Below are 11,568 nucleotides of genomic sequence, written 5' to 3' on the forward strand. Positions count from 1 at the left end.
GCGGAGTTCATGCTCAGGTTCTGATTTTCAGCCCCTGACTTTTAACCTTTACTGTGCATGAGTGGTGTGCCCTAAATTGAACAGTTGTCCTATTGTGATTAGGACCATGCCCTTGAGGCTCGGAGAGGTGAGTGGTAGGAGGGAGGCAGGCAGGAAATTTAGAGCGGGTCTATCTAGTGGCAAACCTCGAACAGCAGCAGCTGGAGCTCTCAGAAGAGGCCAGCAGCCTCCCCCACCGCCACCACCAAGGGAGCTGCAACCCTTTGGGTCTGGGTTGCAGCACCCAGAGCACACAGAGCCTTAACGTCTCTTCTCAGGGAAAGGCTGGGGGATGGGGCAGCAGAGGGGGCTGGCAGGTGGATGTCCGCCTAGAATGGTGACAGGCAGTCTGTCCTCCTAAGAAATGGAGGGGAGTCCAACATGGCTGTCTACTCCTCCTGCCCCACCAGCTGCCTGAGTTCATCCAACCATACCGGGCCTGACATGTCCCGGAGTGCCATCCTGGGGTTGGGGTAGGGTTGGGGGGGTTCAGAGCCAGGAGGAGATACTTCCTGCTCTCAGGGAATTTCCAGCTTGATCCAGGCTCCGGACACACCCAGTGACATCCCTGGCTCTGAGCCACAGAGTCAGAACTGGAGATCCTCAAGGTTGGAGACCTTGTGGGGCAGGGGTAGGGGGACTGTGCGTGTGGGAGGGAGGGTAGGTAGGGAGAGCAGAGAGAACACTGGGTAGAGACAAGTGGGAGGAGAGGCATGGAATGGCTTATGGGTCCGTGTGGGATGGTCCTGGGCGTCTTAGACGGTGGGCTTGTCTCCATGGGGTGGAGCCCACGTCTGGGAAGAGCAGCACTAGGTAGGGGGCAGTTGCACAGGGCTGAGGAGCTGGTGGGGAAAGAGGAGATGGAGGGAACCGGTGCTTGGCATCAGGAGCACAGGTGCATGCTGGGAACTGGTTTGAACCAGGTTGTAGAGGGCGAGAGTGATTTGGGGGTGGGACTTTTGGCTGCTGGGGGTGGGTGGGGGCAGGCAACAGAAGGTCATGATGGGAGCTGGAGCTGTGGTCCAGGCCAGACTGGACCGAAGAGGGCTGAGCTGGAATCAGGCTTTGGAAGTGGACGAGAAGAGAGGCACAGTGTCTGGAGGGTTAGGGAAACACTGCCTGGGGCTGGAAAGGGTTGACCAGCTGGGGATGGGGCTGAGGGTCATGCCTATGGGAAGGGTGGGGACATTGTTATTCACAAGACCACATATCCTTGCACTGAAGCAGCATTTATTGAAACACAGACTGAGACAACCCAGAAGGCAAGGCACCCACAGACAGTCGTAACAAGAGGGAGACTCAGGAAGTGGCCTAACCTTCTCCATCCCACTGGCTCGCATTGGACACACCCCTCCTGCACCCGCAGGGGGAGGTCTGGAGCAACCTTGGAGTTTTCTTTGAAATGTATAAAGGTGCAATGAATAGCAAGACCTGTCCCAAGTCAAAAGGATTCCCCCCTATAATGGGCCCCTCAACTGGGAGGTCACATGAGGAGTTTGGCTGGGACAGGTTAACCCAAAGAAGGCAGTCAGTTAGAGAGACAAGCAAAACACAAACAAGAATAACCCAGGGCCAGTGCTTCCTGCAGAACTCCCAGCCAGGAGACAAGGAGGACTGCTGCCAGGAGGGAGGACTTCCTCTCAGACTCTTAGCCTGGGGGAGACCTGGCGGGGAGTCAAGCTCACTCCTTGTCTCGAGGGAAGGCCAAGCTCCCGTGATGTCCTGCCACCCTGGGTGACCGACCGGTAGTGTCCCAGAGAGCTTGGAGAATGATACAAACTGGCCACGGGTCTTTTGGAGACAAACCGGAGTTAGGTGAAGGGCTGGGAATGCCTCTCTAACTGAAGCCCAGAGGAGAACCAGGAAACAACTCCCTAGAATGAGAAGGTGCCAGAGCGCGGCCGAGGGTCTTTCCCTCTGTAGGAACACGTGGAAGATTCCGGAAGCAAGCACACGATTTCCATTCACACACCATTCCGTGCTCTAGGGACGGGGACGCAGGCGGCCTGGGATTCTAGGCAAAGCGGACGGACCGGCTGCTTCCGCAGCTGAAGCTGGACGTGCGGGGCTGGCAGGGAGCACAGGAGTCGGGAGCCATCACCGTGATGCTGCCACCCGTGGCCACGGGGCCAGAGGCAATCTGGCGCCCCGGGGTGGTGCTGTACGTGAGGCCCCCGCAGGCGACTCCGCCTCGGGAGCTGCTGACACCTATAAGGGGAGAGAGGGGACACAGGGTGGGTGGCAGGCCCTGATCTCCCCAACCTTGTAATAGGCCCCAAGGGGCTTTCGCCTAGCAGGAACTTCCTCCTCCAGAAAAGGATTTAGTGGTTAAGAACTCAGGCCCCTTTCCTCCCAGCATCTCGTCCTTCCAGGGGACTGGGATAGGAAGGAAGTGAGGACAACCCACCCAGAGGGCCAAAGTGGCTGGCCCCATTTCTATGGCCTGCAGTTCCCACTGCCACCAGTGGAGGGCGTGCAACAACGCCATCTCTAACTCCCTTAGTGCTCCCCAGTGAGGAGCCAGGGGAGGAGGAAGGGTCTTCTCTTAACTGGGAGCATTCCAGGTGCAGCTTTGCCCATCAACAAAGCCATTTTTCAGGGGGGATGTCGTTGAAGCAGGTACTTACAGACATTCACGGAGCCCACTCCTTCACACAGCCTGTGGGGAAAGAACTCCGTTAGCTCTGCACATGGAGCTGAATTCCTTGAAGCAGGTGCTCAGGGACAGAGAGGGCCCTTCTGTGTACAGCTCCTCCCCCCGAGAGGTGGGGGGTGGCACCCCAAAGTCTGTGTTACATGACCACCTTCTTTCTCTAACTACTCTCGGACCACAGAGAGAAAGGCTTCTGATTTTAAGCAGAGGTGGCCCGCTGCTGAGCTCCAGCCAATCTGAGCAACCCCGCCCCCTGGGGAGCGCTGGTCAGGCTCACGGAAACGAGAGGCAACAGTATGCCGCTGTGAGTGCGGGGGGCTCCGTGCCTGCGAGGAGCTATTGCATATGGAGTGTGCCATCCTTATGGGGCATGAGCCAGGGCGGCAGGCCAAGCTGCAGCCTCCCGGAGGGAGTACCGGAAGTGGGTTCAAGAGGCACGTGGCTGGGGCACACTTCTTAAGTCTTGCACTCACTAGCTGAGGCCACGAGGAAGTCAGTGCACGCTGAGCCTCATTTGCTCATCTTTGGAAGTGAAAAATGAGACCTACCTCATTGGATGGTGAGGCCACACACAGCAGTATTTGATAAATTGTGACTATTCTTGAAGCTTAACCTGTACTAGGAGCGCTTTAGAGATGTAGCTCACACCTGGGCTCAGGGATACACACTCCCAGGGGACCAGGGCCTCCTTCTATACCCGGGGAGATCCCCCTTAGCCACACCTGTGTTCCTCGCCCTCCAGCAGCCGCCTGTAGGTGGCAATCTCGATGTCCAGGCCCAGCTTGGAGTTCATCACCTCCTGGTACTCCTTGAGCAGGCAGGCCATGTCCTGCTTGGCCTTCTGCAGGGCGGCCTCCAGCTCGGCCAGCTTGCAGCGGGCATCAGTCAGGGCCGCCTCGCCCTGCTGCTCTGCCTCGGCCACGGCGGCCTCCAGCTTGGCCCGCTGTGAGGAAGGGATGTGAAAGCAAGGATGAGAGAGAGAAGGCGCAGCTTGGCTCACCTGAGCTCATGAAGCTGGGCCGGGGGGGCGGGCTCCAGAGAGAAGCTGGGTTAACTATGTAGGACCAGGTATTTAATGTGACTTTGAAGATGAGGGAGGAGATGGGGGCTTTCACCCTCTCTCCTTGGTGGTGGTTGCAGGGTGGCCAAGGAGGGTGACACCGTGATATGGTACATCCCTCTCCGAGGGCTGTATGATTTGTTTGGGTCCCTGTTTCTTCACAGGACACTGTGAAGCCTGATTGGGGCCAGGCCTCTGCCCTCCTGGGGACCAAGTGCCTGGTAGTCTGCCTGTGCTGCAGTCTGCCTGTGCTGGGCATTCAAACCCCTCTTCGTACCCTACCTGGCACTTGGCATTCTCGATCTCAGCGGTCAGCCTCTGGATCATGCGGTTGAGCTCGTTGATCTCCTCCTTGGTGCGGCGCAGGGTCTCCCCGTGCCGGATCACCGTGGCCTTCATCTCCTCACACTGGGGGGAAGCAGAGATGCTCCTGGGCTCAGGATGCAGTTTCCCACCCATTCAGACACCACAGACGATTGGTAAGTTGTACAGTGCTCAGCCTGTGCGACCATGCATGGCAGCCCTGCTCTACCACCCAAACTGAGAGATGCCTGTGCTCTTACCGTCCCTAATAATCAAAATNCAAAATACCCAGATGAAAGAGGCCGTCCCTGCCACCAGCACGTCTAGGAGGCAGGTGTCCTATGCCCCTCACCTTGCTGCGGTACCAGGACTCGGCCTCAGCTCGGCTGCGGCTGGCGATGTCGTCGTATTGAGCCTTGATCTCAGCCACAACACAGTCCATGTTCAGGTCCCGGNCCCTAATAATCAAAATACCCAGACGAAAGAGGCCGTCCCTGCCACCACCACGTCTAGGAGGCAGGTGTCCTATGCCCCTCACCTTGCTGCGGTACCAGGACTCGGCCTCAGCCCGGCTGCGGCTGGCGATGTCGTCGTATTGAGCCTTGATCTCAGCCACAACACAGTCCATGTTCAGGTCCCGGCTGTTGTCCATCTTGACGATGACCGAGGTGTCTGAGATGTGGGCGTGGAGGACCTGGAGCTCCTGGGGGACAAGAGCCAATGCATTTGGGTCTGGTGCCTGGTCTGGGCCATGGACTCCCCCCTTAGGGGCAATGTCCCCTCCCTGGAGGGGGCACCGATCATGTTACATGACCCCTGCTCCACCTGCTCCCCTTCCCTCTTCATGCACACACAGGTACCTCATAAAACAAGAAGGCTGGGAGGGGTCCCTGACTGAGCAAACGGGAAAACAAAACCCATGCTGGGTTTTCTCAAAGTTGCCCAGCAGGGGAGCTGGGGTTTGAAGGCCGGGACTAGTGATTTGTCCATTAATTAGGACCCCTCTCCTACCAGAGACTCACCCTGACCCCCACCCTCAAATATACATTCTCATACCCAGGTACAGACGGACACACCCCTAGACCAGCACACGGGCACACATGCGACACACACCGGCACTCACAAACGTGGAGAACCACACCCACGTTCCGCAGTCCTCAAACACGCACGCCGGGCTCTCCCTGGGCACATACCCACGTGTGGCTGTCACAGTCGTGCAACACGGCCCTCTTGCAGGTGTGTGCATGTTTTCTCATGCTTACGTCACACACATGGGGCAAGCATGTACACACAGCCCACTCCCTCCCCTCTTGCTCAGGTCTTCACGCCTGCCCTCCCCCTGACCTGGCTGGCTAGCAGGGGCGCCCTCACCTCGTCATAGAGACGCTTCAGGAAGCTAGACTCCTCCACCAGTGCCTCCACGTTGGCCTCCAGGTCGGATTTCCGCAGGTAGGCGCAGTCCACGTCCTGGTGGTGGAGGGAAGAGGAGGGTGGGTGTCGGGGGGAGGCCTGTGCGGTTCGCGTGGTAACCGCGCCCCCACTGGAGGTTGTCCGGATGGGTGCCCTCCCTTCCTACCCCATGAGCAGCCCCCTCACCTTCTTCAGAACCACGAACTCGTTCTCTGCCGTGGCTCTCAGAGCCACCTCCTCTTCATACCTGGGTTGTGGGGAGAGAGGGGCCGCGGATGAGGGGTTGGGGCTCGGACACCATCTCAGCTTCTGGGCCAGCTCTCCCAGGGGTCCAAAGGGATAGAGTCCTGTGATAGTTAACTTGTCCTCTCCATGGTCTAGTTTGTGCGTTATTTGGGGGCTAGCCCTTGCCCCAGCCTGGATTAGGCCACCCCAGTCCTGCTGCCTCTGGGATGATGAGATCAGGGAACGCACGTTCTGTTCCCCAAATCTAAATTCCTCTGTGCCACCCCCCAGATCCAAAGAGAGCTAGTGCCCTGGGCAGCAAAAACACAGAGCGAGCATCAAAAAGTGAGCTGAGATGGGTAGGACCACGGACAGCTATAGAACTCCACTGGGTTTCCTCTCCTCGCTCCCCCTTAAAGCAACTCTAAGACCCGCAGGGCCTCCAAGGACGGGGGTGGGGACAAAGAATCTAAGACACCCAGCCCTGCCCTAGACAGCCCCCGGGTTCCAGGCAGCCCCTGCTCCTGGATGGGCAGGGATCTTCCACTGCTTCAAGAAGGTTGAGGGTGGAGCCTTCCCACACTCCCTGTGTGTCCCCAGTCCAGCCGCACTCACTTCTTCTTGTAGCCCTCCAGCACCTCCTGCACGTGGTTGAGCTCTGAGGCCAGCCTCCCGCTGTCAGCCTCCACGCACTCGGCCTCCCGCCTCAGCGTCTCGATGTAGCCGTTGAACAGGGGCTCCATGTTGCTCTCGCAGCAGCGCTGGTTCTGGTAGAACTGCCACTTGGTCTCCAGCAGCTTGTTCTGCTGCTCCAGGAAGCGCACCTGCGTTCAGGGGGTGAGGATGAGACTTGGGGGTGGGGGGAGCCCGGGAGGTGCCTGGTCCCCCCTGAGCCCTCTCTGCCCTGGGCGCTCGCTGAGCCTGGGGCCGAGTGTCTGTGACGCAACGGGCCTTGCTCCCAGCTCTCCAGGAGGCAGTGTGGCTTGTGGGGGAAAGCGCCCTGCCTTGAGGCCAAAGGTCTGGTTCAAGTCCAGTTCTGCCACTCAAAGCAGGCAAGTTGTCTAACCTTTTGGTGCTTGGTCTTCTCATTTCTAAACCAGAGATGATAATAGTGCCTCCCTTAGCGTTGTAAAGATTGAACAAGTTAATCCATGGAAAATGCTTAGAACATCCCTGACACATGGTCAATGCTCAACTAATTTAGCTCTTACTATAATTAGCAGTTCCTCATTTATTAATCCATGGGACACTTACTGAAGCTTTACTGTGTGGTACGAGGGCCCATGCTAAGATACATACACATCTATTTCTACAGCTGACTCCTGAACCAGGCGGGGGGTTACAGACACTTAGGCCTCCCCCCCGCCCCTACCCCTACCCCTACCCCGCGCATTTGAAAATTGGCATGTAACTTACTTCCCAAAAACTTAACTGCTAATAGCCTCCTGTTGACCAGAAGCCTCACTGATAACCTAAACAGTCGAGTAGCATACATTCTGTATGCTATATGCATTAAATATTGTATTTGTACAACAAGGTAAGCTAGAGAAAATATGTTATAAGAAAATCATAAGGAAGAGAAAATACATTTATAGGACCGTATTTATCGAAAAAAATCCTTGTAGATGTGGATTTGCTCATCTCCAACCAGTGGTGTTCAAGGGTCAACCGTGTATCTCTATCTATCCGTCTCTTTCTACCCACGCATCAATCCCATTCAGTTCTCGAAACCCTACAGGTGGGGGGGGCGGTTTCATTCCCCTCATAGTACAGATGGGGACACTGAAATGACTAGCTTATTGTCACACCAATAGTCAGTGAGATTCGGGGTCTGGTGTCCCCTGAGTCCCCTTCACCGCCCATCACAGTATGTCTAACAGCTCATCTCAACTCAGCTTCAATTTGATAGTAAAAAAATGGAAATACTAATGCCTACCCCATCGGGTCATTTTGAGGATGAACCAAGCTCTCTAAAGAGAAAGTGGTAACAAAATTCCTGACCCCAAGCCCAGAGCCCGGTCCTATCTATTCTGCCGGAGTGAGGTCTCGTGGACACGCAGGGAGGGCCCTAGGGGCTTGGGAGGCAGCCCCACAGCATGGACGTCTCCACACTCTGTATCTGTGGGCTTCCTCCCCCCAGCCGGACCACCCCTCTCCCCATTCCCAGCCCTCCATCTACGAAGGCGGCTGTGCTAGCCCCGGTTGGTTTACTGTCACGCCTCCCGTCACACTATTGTCCTTGGAGAATCATGCTGACAGCGAACATTCATCGAGCATTTACTGTGTGCCAGCATTTTCCAAGCATGAATCCATCCATGCTTGCAACACGCATACGAGGCTGGTTCTGTTATCCAGACAAGGGACATGCCCGAGGCCTCACGCTGCCGAGGGGCAGAGCAAACCTGGGGAGGCAGCGAGACTCTGAGCTGTGCCGCCCACTTCCCCGAGCTGCCTGGCTGGGAGCCATGCGGCTCTTACTCTCCCCATTATCTCCCACTCTCGTAGCTCCCAGTGCCCAATCCAGTTTTCCAGGGGCTCCTCTGATGTTCCTGTGTTTTCTTGTCTCCAGAAGTACACACACACCCTTCAGACCAACAGACTCCGTTTCCGGACCACGCTGGGCCCTCTGTGCACTTTGCTGGAATTAAAAGATGGAAACTGATCCTCTGCCTAGGTTGGCCTGTGTTTCTCTCCCTCTGCTGTCTCAAACCCGGCTCCGTGCTGTCTCCCCAACACACCGGCACCTCCCCGAGGGGAGGGCAGGCCGGGGCCGTCTCTGGACCATCCCAGGCGGCACTGACCTTGTCGATGAAGGCAGCGAACCTGTTGTTCAGACACTTGATCTGCTCCTTCTCCTCCTGCTTCACGCACTGCGCGTTGGGGTCGATCTCCAGGTTGAGGGGTGTGAGGAGGCTCTCGTTGACCGACACGGTGGTGATGCAGGGCGGGCTGGGCCCACACACGCCGCCGGAGCGGTAGCCGAAGCTGCGGCCGCAGGAGCCGGCGCGGAAGCCGCCCACGGCCATGCGAGGCCCGCAGGAGCCCAGGTTGGAGAGGCTGCGGCTGCCGAAGCCCGTCAGCCCTCGGTAGCAGGACACCCCTCGGTAGGGGGCGGCGCTGATGCAGCAGCGGTTGCCAGTTTTTGGGGCCACAGCCGAGCAGGAGCTGAAGGTCCGGGTGACCCCACATCCTGAGCTGATCCTGTAGGAGCGGCAGGACATCGTGCGGGTCTGAGCAGAGGCTGAGTGCGGCGGGAGGAGTGCGGGCTTCAGGGGCGCTGCTTACGATCTTCTGGCCTCTCTGATCCTCCCTGGTCCTTTTATTGGTGGGGAGAGCTGGGGTTGGCTGCATAAAAGGAGTGAAAAGCCATTTTATGTTGTTTATTGGCTTGGGGAGTTTGCCAGCAACTCCCCAAAGACTCGTCTTAAAGGTGAGCTCAGCGGCGACTTGGGGCCTCCGTAAAAGTATTGAAGATGTTATTAGGGACACTGTGTTTGCACTTTTCATCTTCAAAGCTCGTTTACATACATTAAGCAATTAATTTTCTCGCAGTCTCCCTGTAAGAGGGCCCCAACCCACACCCGGAGACGGATTTGAACTCCACAGCAGTCTGAGCTGGCTGGGGTTGGGGTGGAGGCTGGGGCTGCTGTCTCAAGGGGGAAGGTCTAGGGTCCCAGGTTGGGTGAGACCCCAAGAGTGCATTATCTCTGTCCTGGCTCCATGCAGGATATATTCGCAAGTAAGTCGTTGTGTTTCAGGGGCTTATGGGTCAGGCAAGTCCAAACCCACCCAGGCACTTGGCCTAGAAGGTGGTTCGGGTTCATGGGACCATTTTGACCATGCTCCCTGCAGGACAGAGGGCTGGAGCACATGGTCTCTTAGAAGCTTCTGGATTCCAGCCCAGAGGCTCTGTTTCGGAGCTTCCATTTCTCACCCAGCAAAATTGCAAACCGTCCAGCTCTCAGTGGCCACAATAATGGCTACTTGTGGGTAATGGGGAGCCTCCCCTTTATCCACTTTCTCGCACTGGGCTGCAGGATGGACGAACCCCATCCTGGGATAACTTGGCTGCTGTGGACTTGCTCTGGGCACTTTTCCTTGGCTCTTTAAGAAGAAACAGGTTCTGTTCATCTCTCTTCCTCCAAGACCACCAGTCGGAGCAGGGGCACATCCTGGGCTTCAGCCCCCCAAACTGTCACCCTTAGAGGAACATTTAGAGACCAGGGTGGGAAAGTGGCTTTTTCTCGTCTGGGGATGCTGTGATTTCTGGCTCCCGGGGGCTCTGGGAGCCGGACTCCTTATAACGTCCCCGCTTCCCTGTGTATCCTGGGGCTACTTATTAGGATAATGATTGCCATTCTTTTAATGGTAACTGAGCACAAAGCTGGGATGTGGTCTCTGCCCCCGGGGGGGCTAACCAGGCACCCGAGGTGTGAGGAACTTCGAGAAGGGAAGAAGAGCCGATGAGCGTCCTCTGAGAGTGCCAACCCCTCTGGGGAGCCTTCCAGAATCAAGTGCCGCCACTGTGGGCCCACGGCCTGACTTCTCCCCCCCATGACTGATGTTCTGTCCTGGTTCTGGCCTCATCTCTGGGGCTGGGCCCCTGCAGGGTTTCACCCAGAACCAGGCTGATTGGTTTCTGTCTCCATACTCCACTCGTGTTCTTCCAAGGAGGGCAGAGAGACTTTGGGCAACTGGCGGGGAGGGACAGGCAGCCTCACCAGCTGGCCGTGAAGGATCTTCAGACCATGGTCAGGCTGGACAGTGGAATCAAAGTCGGAAGACCTGGTTCAAGGGCCAGCTCGGATGCTTCCTGGCTTTGTGGCTCTGGGGACGCTCTTACCTCTCTGAGCCTTTGTCTGCTCGTTCTTACTTTCCAGGGCTGTGGGGAGGATGATGCGGATAATACACGATCGTGTGCTTTGGGGAGCAGACCATTCTGTATAAAGGAAAGGGATTCTTGCTTCCTATCAGAAAGCCTCTGCCACACCCTGCACCCCTCATCCAGAAGGGAGTGGGTGTACTCCCAGCCCCACCCATGGTCTTCACATCCTCTGCACATTTATGACTTCTTTACCCTTTCAAGGCCGCTTTTAATGCTTCCTTTAACCTGATTTCACTAGTATAAAAATTTGGGGTGGAGTCTGGGGGTGGAGAGAGGAGGCTAGGGAGCACAGGGGCTGGTTTCCCAGCACCCACTCCTTAGTGGGGGCCCCGTTGGCCTGGGTCCAGGGACGTAGTCTGGTGCCTGGGACATTGAGCTCCTGATTGCCTGTTGTGTGGACCTGGTGCTGGCGTATGGGGACCAAAAAGGATTTGGGCCCTTTGAACACGGCAGGGGGAGGGGAACGGGTGAGCGTGGGAAGTGGAAGATGGGTGGGCCCTCTGCTCAGCCAGGTGGAAAGCCCACAGACCTCCTCTTCTCAACTCCCATCAGCCTCTGCTCTCCTTCAGCTTGTTGAAGAGGATGGAGTTGGGTCCATTTCTGCCTCTCCTTGGGGGCAGGAGGGAGTGGAGGCTTTGTCCCAGAGAGGCCCCTGACTCAGTTGTTCCCGGTGCCTCCAACACACGCTCACACACACACTCACACACACACACACACACACGCTCACACTCACACACTCACGCTCACACACACCCACCCACACTCACACACACGTTCACACTCACACACACGTTCACACTCACACACTCACGCTCACACACACCCACACTCACACACACGTTCACACACACTCACACACACACACACGCTCACACTCACACACACCCACACCCACCCCCACACACCCACACTCACACACACGTTCACACTCACACACACGCTCACACACACACACTCACACTCACTCACACACACACACACACACACACACAC

General features: G+C 56.9%; 1 protein-coding gene across 1 annotated transcript; it reads right to left on the bottom strand.

Annotated features, from left to right (window-relative positions):
* Positions 1-1,249: 1,249 nt before the first annotated feature.
* LOC100466881 (keratin, type II cuticular Hb5) lies at positions 1,250-8,991 on the bottom strand. Its single transcript, XM_034645322.1, has 9 exons — positions 8,492-8,991; positions 6,306-6,514; positions 5,652-5,712; positions 5,427-5,522; positions 4,594-4,758; positions 4,035-4,160; positions 3,415-3,635; positions 2,667-2,698; positions 1,250-2,247 (listed from the first exon to the last, which is right to left on the bottom strand). Exons 1-9 carry the CDS (start codon positions 8,909-8,911, stop codon positions 2,054-2,056), a joined length of 1,524 nt encoding a protein of 507 aa, XP_034501213.1. The 5' UTR covers positions 8,912-8,991; the 3' UTR covers positions 1,250-2,053.
* Between the last annotated feature and the right edge of the window lie 2,577 nt (positions 8,992-11,568).

The sequence above is a fragment of the Ailuropoda melanoleuca genome, chromosome 16 (genome assembly GCF_002007445.2).
Source record: "Ailuropoda melanoleuca isolate Jingjing chromosome 16, ASM200744v2, whole genome shotgun sequence".
Taxonomy (NCBI): Eukaryota; Metazoa; Chordata; class Mammalia; order Carnivora; family Ursidae; genus Ailuropoda; species Ailuropoda melanoleuca.

What these genes read in the sequence shown, in the direction of transcription:
- LOC100466881 (XM_034645322.1), bottom strand. Translation starts at nt 8,911, where the DNA reads ATGTCCTGCCGCTCCTACAGGATCAGCTCAGGATGTGGGGTCACCCGG. An exon ending in CTGGAGGGCGAGGAACACAG is followed by an intron (nt 2,699 to 3,414) that starts GTGTGGCTAAGG and finishes CTTTCCCCACAG; the next exon opens with GCTGTGTGAAGGAGTGGGCT. An exon ending in AGTGGGCTCCGTGAATGTCT is followed by an intron (nt 2,248 to 2,666) that starts GTAAGTACCTGC and finishes CTCCCCTTATAG; the next exon opens with GTGTCAGCAGCTCCCGAGGC.